This window comes from Pygocentrus nattereri, chromosome 30, assembly GCF_015220715.1.
Source record: "Pygocentrus nattereri isolate fPygNat1 chromosome 30, fPygNat1.pri, whole genome shotgun sequence".
NCBI lineage: Eukaryota > Metazoa > Chordata > Actinopteri > Characiformes > Serrasalmidae > Pygocentrus > Pygocentrus nattereri.
The window spans coordinates 1,962,206-1,978,566 of NC_051240.1; the positions used below are offsets into that span (position 1 = coordinate 1,962,206).

Below are 16,361 nucleotides of genomic sequence, written 5' to 3' on the forward strand. Positions count from 1 at the left end.
GTTGTGGGATTTAAAAAGTATCCCTTCACTTGTAAATGTGAAATACAGACATCTTGTGGTAGCCGTTGGTTGTGGTAGCTTCCATTTTACAGTACATCAACTCGCAAGACTTGTGGCCCCCAAACAAATCCTGCTTAGGGCCCCTAAAATGCTCGACCTGGCCCTCATTTGTGTACGACTGCCCTTTCCCATCCAGGATGTCTGAACCTCCAGCGCTGCGTTCGTGCATTAGAGTGCAGCAGTGCTTCAGGGTCCGCCCCAAACACTCAGTAGCTTTAAATGAAGGGAAGCCTCCCCTCCCCACCCACCCCAGCCCTCCCCACCCCTCCCCCTCTCATGCATAACATGTGCTCGGTGCTCAGCCTGTTTGCTGACACTTTGCTAGAGCCCAACTGTGCGTGCTCGAGGAAACGGGAGGAAGCAGCAGCGCGCCGTTGCTCTCGCGGAGAGGATTAGTGGAGGGCGAGCGCCGCGCGCAGACGCTCAACTTCAACTTGTGGCGCGTTTGAGCTCGAGCCGCGGGCTTTTTGTTTAGACGTGAGAATAAGGGCGCGAGAGGCTGGTCAGTCTTCCTCCAGCGCGGCTCTGTGCCACCCAGCTCCTCCAAAACGCCGGACGCGCAGCCGCTGACCGGAACCGCACGAGCGAGAGCGTCGCCAGCCGCTGCCTCTGCTGCTTTTTCGTGAGGGGAACGGATCATGCTCGTGCGCCTGTGCGCGTGGATGGCGCTCGCGCTCTCGTGCGGCGCTCCCCGCCGCCTCCTGCTGCTCGCCTCCTACGTGCCGTGTGAGCCGTGCGACCAGAAGGCGCTCTCCATGTGCCCGCCCGTGCCCGTGGGCTGCCAAGTGGTCAAGGAGCCCGGCTGCGGCTGCTGTAAGACGTGCGCGCTCGCCGAGGGCTACGCGTGCGGCGTCTACACGGGCACGTGCAGCCGCGGGCTGCGCTGTCTGCCGCGCGCCGGCGAGGAGAAGCCGCTGCACGCGCTGCTGCACGGCAAGGGAGTGTGCACCAACGAGAAGGCGTACAAGCCGGCGCACGCCGCGCGCGGTGAGTTGGGTGGGGGGAGTGGGGGGCTACGCTTGGAGAGACGCGGGGACGAGTTGAGTTCAGGGATGCACGTGCGCCACGGCTCACGCGCTTAGACTGTGTCAAAGTAGCAAAGTAGATCCGTATCACGGATCACGGATGCACGCGAAGCCTTTCACGCGCAAATCCAGCTGAGCTACAGCGGCGGTGCAGGGAAAGTCAAGCGTTAAGACGCGACTTAAAGCACTGCGCTCTTCAGAAAGATGGTTCTTTAAGGGTTCTTTAGTAAAGGGAGTGGTTCTGTTACGAACCATGACTTATACATAGAACCATTTCAGGCTTAAATGCAGGGTTCTTCAGGGTTCTTCAGACAAATCCATTCCCTTTACTAAACAGCCCTTGGAAAACATCTTTTTAAAGAGTGTAGTTAAGGGTTAGGGTGGTGTAGTTAAAGTATTCAAGTACTAAAGCGTTAAAGTACAGGTTGACATGTTACCGCAGAGGTTGGAGTATTAGTAAGATAAAAACAGCAGTTCTAGTTTTACAGTATTAAAGTACTGTGATGATATTAAAGCTCTGTTTGAAGTGTTAAAGTACTAGTTAAAGGATGTATGCACTCGTTACATTACCAGCTTTAATATAAAGTGTTAGAGCTTTAGTTCAAATACTAAACTGAACATACTAGTAAAGGGTGAAAGCAATAAAGGGCTGATTAAACTATAGTGAAGGGCAAAAACCCTTTATAAGAAAGTAAAGTGCTCCTCAACGTGTTAAAGACCTTGGTAAGTGTTTAAGTACTTGTTAAAGTATTGAATTATGCATTAAAGTGTGAAGCACTGAAGCGATAATAGAATGATAGCCAAAGCACTGAAGTTCAGGTTGACATAATAAAGTACTCATTAAATGTGAGGTAATAGAGTGATAGAGCATTAAGGTCCTCGTTAAAGTATTAAAGTACTAGCCTAGACAGACAGAAAATACAAACGTATACACTTTGTTCCACAGTGAAGCAGCATAGGCCGAGTGCTTTAATGGTTTTAAAGCTTACTGCCTCCTCTTCCTTCTAGGGACAAAGTCCACTGTAAAGTATTGGCTGCAATGAACTCTTATAAGGCAGTTTGAACTGAACAGTGCGCTGTGATGGTGGCTGTGCCTCCTACTGATTTAAGATTATATTAAATTATATTAATACAGTATATTTCTGCATCTGTAATTGACCTTAGAAGCAGTGATAGCTGTGTCAAACATTTTCAGTTCTTCCTTTGAACTCTCTCTCTCTCTTTCTCTCCCTCTCTCTGTCTGTCTCTCTCTCTCTCTCTCTCTCTCTCTTTGCATGTATGCAAGGTTGATATTTGCTGTGTGGTGATTCAGCAGAATCTCTCTGTAAGAGGCTCTGTGTGTTCTACTCAACATGCTTTAAGACGGATGAACTCTTCTCCAGAAAGGCAATCCTTCCTTCCTGCTCTACCTGCAGATAGACAGAGAGAGAGATAGAGAGACAGACAGAGAGAGAGAGAAAGAGACAGACAGAGAGAGAGAGAAAGAGACAGACAGAGAGAGAGAGAGACACACAGACAGAGAGAGAGACACACAGACACAGAGAGAGAGAGAGAGAGACAGAGAGAGAGAGAAAGAGACAGACAGAGAGAGAGAGAGACACACAGACAGAGAGAGAGACACACAGACACAGAGAGAGAGAGAGAGACAGAGAGAGAGAGAAAGAGAGATGGAGAGAGAGACAGAGAGAGACGCACACAGACAGAGAGAGAGAGAGACAGAGGGAGAGAGAGAGACACAGACAGAGAGAGAGACAGAGAGAGACAGAGAGAGAGAGACAGAGAGAGAGAGAGACAGAGAGAGAGAGAGAGAGACAGAGAGAGAGAGACAGAGAGAGAGAGAGACAGAGAGAGAGAGACAGAGAGAGAGAGAGAGAGACAGAGAGAGAGAGAGAGAGAGAGAGACAGAGAGAGAGAGACAGAGGGAGAGAGAGAGACACAGAGAGAGAGAGAGAGAGACAGAGAGAGACAGAGAGAGAGAGAGAGAGACAGAGAGAGAGAGAGAGAGAGAGAGAGAGAGAGAGAGAGAGAGAGACAGAGAGAGAGAGAGACAGAGAGAGAGAGAGAGACAGACAGAGAGAGAGACAGAGAGAGAGAGAGAGACAGAGAGAGAGAGAGAGAGAGACAGAGAGAGAGAGACAGAGAGAGAGAGAGAGACAGAGAGAGAGAGAGACAGAGAGAGAGAGAGAGAGACAGAGAGAGAGAGAGAGAGAGAGAGAGAGACAGAGAGAGAGAGACAGAGAGAGAGAGAGAGAGAGAGAGAGACAGAGAGAGAGAGAGAGACAGAGAGAGAGAGACAGAGAGAGAGACAGAGAGAGAGACAGAGAGAGAGAGACAGAGAGAGAGACAGAGAGAGAGAGACAGAGAGAGAGACAGAGAGAGAGAGAGAGAGAGACAGAGAGAGAGAGACAGAGAGAGAGACAGAGAGAGAGAGAGAGAGAGAGAGAGAGAGAGACAGAGAGAGACAGAGACAGAGAGAGAGAGAGAGAGAGAGACAGAGAGAGACAGAGACAGAGAGAGAGCGTCCAAGAGCGCATATGTGATTGTGTGTGTGGGAGAGACAGAGAGATTTGGTAGGGAACAAAATAGAAGGGAAATATGTGATGGAGAAGAAGAAGAAGACAGAAAAATGTTTAAAAAAAGAGACAGAAAACATTTAAAAAATGGTTGAGAGGTTTTCCATAAAAGAAGAAGGCTTTAGAACGACCGCCATCCTTCACAAATAAGAGAGGAGACAAAAAAGGAAGCCAGAGAGCAAAAGATCAAGGTCAGGTGCAAGTGCTCTCTGGGCACTGCAGAGCTCAGATTAGCATAAATTCCCAGAAGACTACTCCCAGATTAGGAGCCCCAGCCTCTCACTGGTGACATCCCTCAAGAACAACAAAAAAAGGAATCGCCGTAAAAAAATTAACAAGAAAAAAAACTTGCCAGATGATACAGCGGCAGATTAAGGAAGAAAGGCAGAAGCCCCCAGCTGATTTATTGCGTTTCTCCGGAATCAGTGTCAGAGGAATAGTCGTGGCTGATTTGCTAGTGATGGCGTCATATAGGGCTTGGGAGATTTGCTCATCCGGTGTGACCCTGTTCCCCAGCCGCTTAGCTCCTCCACAGTGGACGGGGAGAAGAGAGGAGGGGGTCAGGCCCTGGGATCTGATTACTCATGCTATACAGCTGGACGCCGCACTGACGTGGGAGGCTTGAGTTGCCTGGAGAAATTGAAGTGGGCATCTGTCATTTTCAGCACTCAATTAAAAGGCTTGCACTGTATCACATGCTGACAGTTTAGGGCCTTGCTTTAATTCGAGAAACTGGAAAAAGTTAAAGATTACAAAACAAGTGACGAGGCAGTGAAACGCGAAAACTGATGAAGCGGCATGTTGTTTGGTCATGGTCTTCTCCAGTTTTTCCACGAGACCAGACGACTTTTCTAGGGTGTGTTTATGTTCATGTCGTGCAGAAAAGCAGTACGCCAAATGAAACATGCATGTCGACTGTTTCTCTGGCAGGCCTGGGTGATCTCTCCTAATAAAGTTTTACAGCAAGTCATACAGCTTGCACTTGGCGCTCACACATGGAGAAAGTGCGTAGCAGCTGGAGGAAAGAAAGAAAGAATGCAAAATAATGTCTGAGTCATATTACTACAAATACATAGTAGAATAAATGTGCAGCAAAACTCCTCTTTCATACAAGATCTTACGCTGTGTGCGCATAAAAGCTTCGTCTCAGCTGCATTTATGCACAATTTTATGAAATTATTAGACTTTCTGTGTTTTTGGATAAACCTCTAACATTTATTTTTAAAAATGTTGGTAGGATTTCTTAAATATGGAGCCCTATTGGTGACACCCCGTATAAACTAAAATAAGGCGACTTAGTAAGGCGTGGGAACGAGTTAATGAGGTTGTGGTCACAACTTAGTAAGATTTGGGAACATCATCATACCTTATTAAGTTGTGGTCAGCACTTAATCATCTCATTCCCATACCTTACTAAGTCATGGCCATGCATTAGGATCTCATCCCCACATTTTACTAAGTTGTGGCCACAACTTTATTATCTTATTCCCATGCCTTACTAAGTCACAATGTTTTTATTTATACAGGATGTCACCAGAGATGAATCTGACTGGTAGGTGACAGAAGTGTGTGTGGTTGCTATGTACAGTATGGTTTGAGAGGCAAAATGTTGCCTGATATCTTGAGCAGGCTGCAACACAATGAAGGAAGGAAAGCTTTTCTGGGGTCATCGGTCTTGCAGAACTACAATGAGATGCAACCCCTGTGCCAACAAGCTGTTTTAAACAAGCTTGTCTGAGGAACGGCCCTACTGTCATATACCACAGATGTAAGCATGTGGGGTTGGGTAAACATCAACTGGATTCTGTGGTCAAAACACAGAATCTGGAAACAAACACTAGAAGTGGGTTTGGCGTAAAAACACTCACGCTGACAAGATCCCAGATCCACACTGTGAAGCATGGTAGTGGATCAGTGGGACTGTGGGAATGTTTTTCTTCCAAAGGCCTGGGAATCTTATTATGATACATGACAACGAGGACTCTTTCAAAACCAGATTTTAGATCAAAATCTGCCTGCGTTTGTCAGGTTGAGGTCAGAATTTCCAGCAGGACGATGGTTCACTGGTCACGCAATCAATCTTTTGCAGTGCCCCCCTGTGGGGTGAGCTGAGGAGGACAGTCCAAAAGCAGCAACCAAGCACTGCGAAGGATGCCTTTAGTTGTTTTCTCCAGCCCTGTCCAGGATCATAAGAGAACACTCCGTACTGTTATCCTTGAAACGGGAAAGGTGTACAAAATACAACGAACCAGTGCCAATATTTGTTACACATTTTTTGAGACGATAAGCTGCACATGGAGATGGATCGCTGCAGGATTATACATCCTTTGCCATGGTTGTGATTGGCTGTATTTTACCTCACTGAAAGATTAAGCTCCGTCCTACTAAATAGACAAAGACATTATCTTTTGCCTTTTTTCTCGTCTTTACCAGAGAGACCAATAGTTAGTGATGCTACAATATCGCAGTTCCTTCTACCTTTGCACCAAACGCAGTTCTTGTTAATAATTATTCTCTGTTTATTTACCTTTTGACCAGCTGTCTTCTGCTTTGGCTAACTGAGAGACACAGCCTGACAGATACAGAGAGTGGTGGGAAGAAAAGAGTGATCTACACATGACTAAGTACTGTTGGTGACTTTCCAGGGTCCTGGCTGGCTGTCAGATGCTAAACATTTGTCTTTCTAAGCCTCCTTTATAAGGGGGGACCCCGCATATGGAAAAACTGAGCAGCAGCATCCACTGTGTAGAGGAAGGCCAGTGCTGTGGCCGAGGGTGGCTAAAGTGACTGGAATCAACAGACTCAAAAGACAGGAATCTGACATGTGGTGCAAGATTGATGGCAGGCAGGCAGCCAGAGTGTAGAACATCCTGGTTGTCCTCCTTCGTTTGTGCAGCTGGGATTGATAGAGCCTGCCTGGGTCTTAAAGCTATCATTCGTTAACTCCTGAACAGTTCAGTGCAGTTTTTTGCAGCTGCAAGTTTCACAGCTATCTTACAGGCTACAGTCAAGCAACTAGGCCTATGCTCGCTCAAGGAAACCCGAATAAAGCAGCTTCTAGGAGTAGGGCTGGGGTGATCATGTTCAGAATCACTGGCAGATTTTCTTTAAATGTTACAGTATATCACTCATAATAACTTTCAGATAGTTAAAAAGTTTTGTGCAATAAAGAGGCAAATGTACCCATCATAATTAAAATGAAGATAATATACTGTGAAACTTTGTGTTAGACTTTAGTTTGAAGTTTAAACAAGTTGACTTCATGTTTTGCGGTTCTCTATTCACAGATCGTGAGTCGCACGAGCTGGCGATTTCGGAGGTGACGGACGATTTGCTTCCACATGTCAAGGTGCCTTTGTTCCCCCGAGACCACATCAACAATAAGAAGGCCCACGCCGTTCACAAGGATAGGACGCGAATGCAGTCCAGGCTCAAGACTGTGGGGCACTTGGACTACTCCACGTTCAGCATAGACAAACATCTGTCTGAAATTGTAGGTCCTACAATTCCATACAAGGAAAAAAAGGAATTGACATGTGCTGAAATCCTGTTTGATCACTTCTTTCTCTAATACTGTGAGACCGCAGCTTAAACAAGATAAACTGGGCGTGTTTCTTAGTGTGGTTGTTTTGTGCTAACTGCAGGGGCCATGTCGGAGGAAGCTGGACGGAATTATCCAGAGGATGAAGGATTCCCCCAGAATCATGGCTCTGTCTCTCTACCTGCCCAATTGTGACAGGAAGGGCTTCTTCAAACGCAAACAGGTGCTAGTCATACTTAACCCCAGCCGTCTACACAGCTGTCTTTACTGTGCTGCACACGGAGACACAACGTGTAATCTTATATGTCCTTTTCCAAAAATGTATGTGGTTGGCTGAAGACCTCGTAAAGCAGGGGTGTCAAACTGGGTTCCTTGCAGGCCAAAGCTCTGCACAGATGCCCTCCTATCAATCTGAAATCAGCTCATGAAGGCCTTGCTGAGGCTGAAGGGCTGGGTTTGTGGGTTTGATGAGGTAGAACTCTAGAGTTGTGCCCCAGTAGGAACTAGAGGTGTGCATTCTAAGGAATTTTGCTATTTGAGTATCTGTAAATGAAGAGTTAGTGAATGAATATCAGGTTAACCACAGCGCAGAAAGATGTGACAACAGAAAAGGGAAAAACTGACAGCACAGGGATTTTTACTTTTTAAATGATAGCACTGGTGTTAGGAGGCTAAAATTGGAGAAGATGTTATTAGCCAAATTAGATTAGATTATTAGATTCATTTGGCCAAAGGAAGTTCTGCCAGATGAGTGCAGCTTCAGAGGAGCTAATGAGCTAACAGAGCTACCTTATCCTGCACTGCTGATGAGGACTTGTCATCTTCTACAGGAGGTATTTTCTCCTCAGTGGGCTGTGTGCTAACCTATTTTCAGCTAACATCAGATGCAGTATTGAGTCTAGTTAAGAGCAAAGCTGTGTGATGTCTGCCTCAATAACAGTGCGTCCTTAGCAGTGCACTAAAGCTCAGGCACTCGTTTCATATGAGAAAAGTCTAAAATAATGTGAACTTACAAATACAAGCAAATCAGCCACATTTCACAGTCCTGTCACAACAAAAGAGGCACTCAGTTGGTAGCATTTTTTTCTCTGGCACCTCAAATGGTTCACCGAGTACTCGAGTACCTGTGCACGGACCTGGCCTGAACCTTGTTTGACTCCAGGGGTGTCCACAGGTATTCGAGTAGTAACAGTATTTAGCGTTTGAGTAAATGGGTATATTACACTGTGCCACTGTGAGCGCGCTGCCGAGGATGCATTACAAACTGGTTCCCGAGGTTTTGGAAGTCTGGAAGCGCAACTTTTATTGCTAACTAGGCTAACCACTCTAGGTGATGATAGCTAGATCCAGAAAAAATGGAAGTAAATTACGCTGACAAACTTTGACAAACATATTGCCGCATCGTCCACTGAGAGAGTCGCCATCAGCCACTTACACCAGTTACATCCAGTTGTAGTACTTAGCTGTAGTTTTAGCTCACATCTAAAGACTCAGCCTCTGTTATTTATCCACACCAAAAGTACCGATTTTTAAAATAAAAAAACAGTCCAATTTTTTTGTAATTGTTTTAGGTTCTTGACACCAGAACTATCCCAAAATTTCTCCTAAATTTCAGCCAAAGTGCTCTTTTTCTCATCTGCGGTTAACTAGTTATCCAGTCATTAACTCGAATATCAAAATAAGTCGCAATGCATGTTTCATATGAGTTGACACCTCTGATGTAAAGTGATCTAACTCAAAACTCTTTCCCCATCTTTGGTCATATTACAGTGTAAGCCCTCCAGGGGACGCAAGCGAGGCATTTGCTGGTGTGTGGATAAGTATGGGGTAATAATGCCAGGCACCGACTACAGCGGAGGCGACATCCAATGCAAAGACCTGGAGAGCAACAGCAACAACAATGAGTGAGGGGTCTCTGCCTTGAAATCAGACCCCTTCCCCATCTTCTGCCATATTTCATCCACTGCCAATCACTTAAGTAATCCTAACTTGTAAGAGCTTGTCCTTAACCTCAGAACAGGCCGAGTTAAAAAGTAGACATTAGATTTGTACGCACTTAATTCATATCTTTTGACAGCTCCTGTGAACCCTGTTCTGCTCTGAAACTCTGGAATGTCAGTCATCTCAGTAATATTTTATATTCATAAGCCTACTTAGTGCACTATTGCATATCATATCAGAACAGCAGTTGGGTACGTTTTCACTACTAGTGGTATAAAAGCAATACTAGCAACTATGGTGAGGTTTGTGTGATCGGGAGGGGTGGTTCAACTCCATTGTGCTTGTCCACTTTGGAGCACTTGTCCATAGACACTTTCTGTTTGTACTACGAATTTGTTTTTCATTTCTCGGTCAATGTGCAATGTGAATGACTGTCAGTGCTGGTATTATGTCAGTCCCACACGTTCTCCTATAGTGACTGTCAGCAGTAGCTGATCACAGGAAGTAGCTTATCGTCTTGAAATGCCTTCTGGCCTTTCGAACTCAGTTTTAACTCGAGAGCATAGCACAAGTTTGTAACCTAGTTAATTGTGAACTGGCATACCTATTTTCTCCATCTCGATTAAAGCTGGCACAAACTCTTGAAATAAGCTTCAACTTTAAAATATGCAAACGTGCGGTATGTTCCAGTGGCTCGCCGTACTACAGGGAGACTTAGCCATTTGAATACAGGATGGAACAAAAACCCAGCTCGCCATTTCTCTCTCCCTGGCGACCGCTCCTGGGGGTCTTTGGGTTCTCATGGAAATCTCAGTGCCTTTTTCAACTCAAACGCATTTGAATTCTGATTTACATCGAGATCACAAAGGAAAAACTCGCTCAAAGCAAACCTCTGCTGTTGATGAGTGCATTCAAATTGAGGAGGATGGCAGCGAGAGAGTGCTAGTATGATGGGTGACTGGAGGGTGGTACCAAGAACACACTGAGCTTTTGGCACACAAATGAGAGGTTTCATAATTTGGTGCTTTTTAAGCCATATTTCGTGTTCAATTCTTTGTGCTTTTCCCAACACCTTGCTTTGCAAGTATGACATTATGTTAGCAACCTGATAACATTGTGCAAAAAACTCAGTCCTCTGATTGTAAATAAGGCTTTAAGATGACCCGAGTTTTTTTTTTTTTTTAAAGCCGCTATCCTTAAAGATTCTGGCACTTTAAGAAGTTCAAATGTGATTCCCAATAAATGCAATCCCTCTAATGTTCATGTTTTAATGCAGGACAATTCCACTCCGTGTGAGGGAAGCTCATTGTAGCGGGAGATCTGTAGCATGTATAGTAATCTTTATTCTGCCGACCAGTGTGACAGGGTTTATGTGGTGCCTATTTTAGAATAAAACAACATTTTAGGCCAAATGTTAGACCAAATCAAGCATATTCTCAACCATCTATGCACATGTACTGTGCAAGGTTCATGGTAATATAAAACAGATCTATATGGAAATATAAGCTTTTGATTTATTTCTTTACTTCTTTGAGTATTCTGTCACAGAATTGCTCATTTTCTTCAATGTGACCTTGAAAAATGTCGAGAGTCGTAACCAAGTGTGGTAAAAGGTTGAATTTCTGCATAAGACATCTGAATATTAGTGTGTGGTATTTATTCACTGCGTAATTTATGTACTCTTACCTTTGTCTCTTTTGTAATGAAAAAAAAAAGCATTTATTTAAATATAGTTATGTACTCAATTATGAGATTAAAAAATATGTGGCTATTCCCGAGCTGTTCATTGTGTGAACTGCATTTTTTATGACTTGGTCAGCATGTACCTATGTAAACACAGAAAGAAGTAGTGATGCTTAAAATAAATAGGTATTCTGCAAAGCGAGAACCAGTTTGACTGCCCTTGGGGAGTATTCAAACACATGCAAAGCTGAGCAATAGGTGTTCTAGGTCATTTGCTCTGTCCTGAATAATTCACCTGCAGTGGATTGTGTAATAGCTACATGTCTATCTGAAAGACGGTACATGCAGTGATGTGCAAAAGTCAGAGACCACCCTTTATTTATTTCATTTCAGTCAAAACAGCCATTAAGCACAAGTTTGTTTAGTTTTCGGTATCAGGAAAAGAAGCCGAAAGCTTCAGCAACTAAATATGTCGTCCGCTTTTTCGCCTGTAGGGCCTGTTTACTGCACTCAGACTTTGTCTTCATTACAGCTTCCATGCCTTTTTTTTGCTTTCAGTTTTTCAAAGAAATCTGTAGGGATATTTTTCTCTCGAAAGTTCAGTCTTAGAAGTTGGTTTCATGTTCTGCTTCTCGCAATCCAAGTAATCCGGAACACGTTCAGTGATGTTGAGGCCTGGGCTCTGGGATGGCAAGCCGTTCCATTGTTCTGAGAACAACTGAATTGAACAGCTACACGTCCTTTTAGACCCACAGCGTTCAGCTGTCTTCTTACAGGGTAAGGATAGACGGAGCCAACTGTGGATTTCAGAGCTGAAGCAAGAGTGGAGCTTGATGAAGGCAGTTTTGGTGGTACACCAGGTCTTGCAGAGTGGAATTCCTAATTTTAAAAACTTTGTTTTTCACTTTTTTCTCTGACTTTTCCAAATAAGTGACTTAATCTTAAGAAATCTCTCCTAAGAATGACTGTATTGTACTTACTTGCCATTTTGACTGGAAACTAATAAAATTAATAAATGAAGGAAGGTCTCGGACTTTTGTACAGGACTGTAAATGTGTCTCTTATATAGACCTCTTCTGTCATTCATGCATTTGTACCAGAATAATTCTGAGATCATGTTCTCTATAGTAAAAACTAGACTGTCCAGATTCTGTAGCGGCCCGTTTCAGATTCTCTCTAATGATTTCAGATTCTCTCATTTGCTCAGTCATCTTGACTGTTCTTGTATGTATATTACTATTTTCTGCTCTTATTTATATATTATTTACAACCATTAACTAGGTATTATTTAAACACAGTGGAGAAATAAGCTAAAGACTAATCTCTCAAATGATCCTGATGCTAATGTCTCCGTTTCTCTCTAAAGTGTGTTATTACTTATTACATGCAGTGTGAATGAAGTCTTTCGTTCACTTCATCACAATGGTCACTAACACGAATATGCCATGTTGTGGCTAAAGAGTTAGACCTGTATTAGTGGTAGTCTTGCAGAAAGAAAGGAGATAACAGCAAAATCACACTTCCATCTAAAAGTGCATGTCTGTGGTTTTCCAGCAGATCTAAAACTGCATGTTCACCAGATTTTAGCAGATTTTCTTTTGGATGGCAGGTTTGAATCGTTTTGCATTGTGCAGCAGCCTGGCGTTTCCTGTTGGCTCGAACGAGAAGCCAGGGGAGTTGAAGAAATATTACTTAAGTGTTGATTTAAACGAGAGAGTTCTGTCTTTCTCAATTCCCTACAAAACTGAACACAGTCAAGCAGGTAACACTGCTTCTCATAGAACAATGACAGTAACACTTCTCTGCTGTAATGGTTTGTCAGCTGACGAGAAGCAAAGGAAAACAGGTTTGTGCAATTGGCAAAAGAAGAAACTGTCAGCATCTGAGAAATCGAGTGCTCGGCAAGGAGTATATGTTCATTCACTGGAGCCACTGGTTCTGCCCAAAACCTGTTTGCTGTAGAAAAAAGGAAATCCACAGGTAGGTTGTTTGTGCTTTTTTTAGTGAAATACATACTTCTACTTTCTAAAATTAAAGGAAAGTTCTGGGCAAGTGATTAGAAACAATTTTAACTTTTTTGTTTTGAGCTTCATTTACTCCCATTCATTGAGGACTGGCTTGTGGGCACCCTCTAGTGTTTTACAGTCATGTTTTTGATATAATAGGGGAAGTAGGAAGAGGCCAGGCTCCTCTTAAAGCAGCTTTGGTTACATGCGGTAGTAAAGCAAAGGGATCGGCTATTTAACATTACCCAGTATTTTAGTGTAAGCATGAATTTTCAGAAGCCAGAAAGTGAGTGTGAGCGAGCGAAAGAGATAGAAATGATGTCTTGACAGCTCTTTATATTCCTTGTTTTTTCATAGTTCTCTTGAGTATTTGAAGCAATCGCATAACATATTAGCCACGGCCTGTTTTTAAGATGAAGTCAGGGGAACATATACATAATCAGGGTTTATATACCAACCTGTAGATGGGTATATGTGGTGACAGTTCTGCTGAAGGCCAGTCAGGTGAGAAGATTTTTCCAGTTAAAATAAGGAAATGAATGGATGACTCTCTCATTAAGCCTTGAATTCTTCTAAATCTGATTTGTAATCTGAAAAATAATGTGACAGGTAAGGAGAGAGAGAGAAAGAAGCTGAAGGAGACAGACGGGAGCAGGTCTGTTATCTGGATATTTGAATAACATGTTTAGGACCTTCAGTTTTAAGAGAGAGGAGATAGTATTGCTTGACTTTGCTTGATCTGTGCCTGCTGTAAGTGTATGGACATTCTTTAGGTCATACTAGATCCATGCCTAATACATCAAACTATGAAGAGCCAGATCTTCTGTCTTCTTGTCTAAGTGTCACCAAATAGTCATCGTTTTTTAGCAACACATGTTTGTCTGTTGCTATTCTAAAAGCTCATGGATGAACTGACCTTTTGGAGCCATAAAAGACTCCCAGTCCCGAGTTTACCTTCAGCTTTTGTGCCGTGTACATATGACTAAACTTGCATAAAAAGCTGATACTAGCCTGTATTGTGGTGCAGGTAAACATGCTTTTTTAGGCTGGAGAGGACGTTATGCTATTAAAATGATTTAGTCAGCTGACATGGCTGTTTACATTCTGAACGGTGACCTGAGAATTGCTGTGACATCCAGCTGGGATTCGTTCTCATTCAAAAACAAAGGGAAATCTTTTCATTTGTGATTTAACTGTAGGTTAAATCAGCACCTGAGCTGGTGCTAAAGCGAACAGTTTATATAGTGAAAGATGTGGAAACATGTTGGCTTGTCAAGGTTGTACACCTCATTGGCCATTTCATCCTGTACACCTACTAAACACTGACTTAAACACCCAGTAGGTTGCTGCCAGGCTGAAAGCTGAGACATTAGGTTTACGTACTGTGGAATAAACATTTCCTACTTCCATTTGCTACATGGGAGATTTTGTAAGAAACTCACGTCAAACTCTGACAACTATTTTTACACCAGTCAACTGCCAGATAGGAGTTTAAGGCAAAGCTGTTAAGGGGCTTTTCAAAGACACTGGAGGCAGTTTCTTCACTTTAAATGACAAAGATTTCAAATCAGGCTACACAGAACATCCAAACATCAACCCTCTGCCCAGCTGGTTAATGAAAACAGCTCTACCTGAACAGCCCCTTCAAAGTGACCACTGATGCATAATGTCCATAAAGCTTGCTTTGACATCTTTGAGAGATACTGTGGGAAACCGTACCATCACTCTCAGGACTTTTTGGGTTTTTGTTTACATTTTCCTATTTTTATTTGTTTGCTTGTTCCTGTGTTTTGCTGCCTTGCTAAAAAAAATCTAGAAACCATTAAAAGTTTCTGTTTGTGGTGTCCAGAAGTCTGTAATGATGATTTGTGTTTCATGATGAGTTGGTTTCACAATGTAAACAATTCTAATGCTTATACAGGTGTTCTGGGTCTGAATCCAGATGCTTTTGATGTTTTCTTAATGGGATCCAAAGGTGTTATACAAGAAGCCAGTGGTCACTAACGGCAACCTATAAGCCGATTTCTATTAGGAAGCAAAACCATGAGGTTTTAATCCGACTGGTTCTAGTGGTCTATTTTCAGCAGCTCCACCTTGTGCTTGCTTTGGGAATATTGCATGTAAAGCAGTCGTGCTAGTTCAGAGTAGTATCCCTGCAGGTGGGTTTCAGATCATTTAGAACAGCGTATTCAATAATATGGGAAACATAGGTTCTACCATCAGGCCATTATTTAATTTGATGTAATTAGCGAAGTTTCTTTTTGATTATTTGGAATGCGTCAGATCAAATTTGAATGAAAAAGAGTTTCTTAAAGTATCTCAAAATCAACAGATCCATCATATTGTGCTTTTGACACAGAATAAGACACAAGAGACATTTGCTTTAAAGGCAAATTCTCTTTTATTGGACAGTCAGAAAGGAAGAACCGCCGCTCAGCGCTAAGCAGGTCACAGCTATACACCCTATCCTGACGGTGTGCACTAACACTGAGCTAACGACCTCACAGCCCTGCACAGAATGACACAAATAACATGTGCACATCCTACAGCTCACAGCTTATTTGCCATAAATGTTCACCAGCACCACGCTTGGCCACTCCGCATGGCCATGCCACCTGAATTCCCACAGTGAGTGTGCACCAGCAGCAGGATGCTACGTAGCTCCCCCCTTCAAAGGTCAGCTGTCCAGTCAGCGTCACCAGGCCACCACGCTGCTCTGCCAGAAGGCCGCTGTCCTCTGGCTGAGCTCAACTTCTTAGGTTAGCCACACTGCTTCTTCCTCCGCTGTCTTCAGCCAGGCTCTGTCTTCCTCACATCTACCCCGAAGCCCAGCAAAGAAAGAAACAAATAACAGGTACATTTCTTTAAGCTTACCTCAACTTAGCTGCAATAAATGTCTCTCCTAGCATGAGTGTGGCGCCTCCCGAGAACCTCCACCCATGGCTGCTCTGTATGGCTACGCCTCCTGCACTCCCTCAGCAGTGTAAGCCAGTATTGCAATACTTATTCAACATAAAAAATAATAAATATAATAAAAGTAAGAATCATTTCTCACAAAAAAAACCCTTAATGAGGGGCTGATTAACTAGATACTCGATGTTAACTACAAATAATACTGCGCTGCCACAAGAAGAGATTTGATCCATTTTTAGGGAAAAAAAGTGCTGCAAAATGGGAGCAAAACCGAGAGTTGGCCTATAACGTACCTTGCCAAAACAACACTTTAAATGTATGACAATACTGGCAATTTAATCTCAACCTATTTAATGTTCACACTAATTTATTGAGAAGACACAGAAATAAGTGGATTGGCTGTTGCCTAAAGCCAACACAAGATGGCAGTATAAGCAAAAATGAAAAACGCAGGTGAGAAGAGTGCAACTACAGCTGGAACAGCTGCAAACCAATGACAGACAAGCAGCACTTTGTGCATACATTCTCCAGAAATCCAGAAAACCACGACATTAGCACCTACTGTAAATTATTAAACATCACACCAAGGGTTATTTATAGAGGGTCTAGAATTAGTAAA

At 43.3% G+C, this 16,361-nt stretch overlaps 1 protein-coding gene across 1 annotated transcript; it reads left to right on the plus strand.

Annotated features, from left to right (window-relative positions):
- The first annotated feature begins 332 nt into the window (after positions 1-332).
- Positions 333-11,843, plus strand: igfbp5a (insulin-like growth factor binding protein 5a). The gene is made up of 4 exons (XM_017715783.2): positions 333-1,047; positions 6,946-7,151; positions 7,303-7,422; positions 8,970-11,843. The coding sequence occupies exons 1-4, from the start codon at positions 699-701 to the stop codon at positions 9,105-9,107; spliced, it is 813 nt and encodes a 270-aa protein (XP_017571272.1). The 5' UTR covers positions 333-698; the 3' UTR covers positions 9,108-11,843.
- Positions 11,844-16,361: the final 4,518 nt, after the last annotated feature.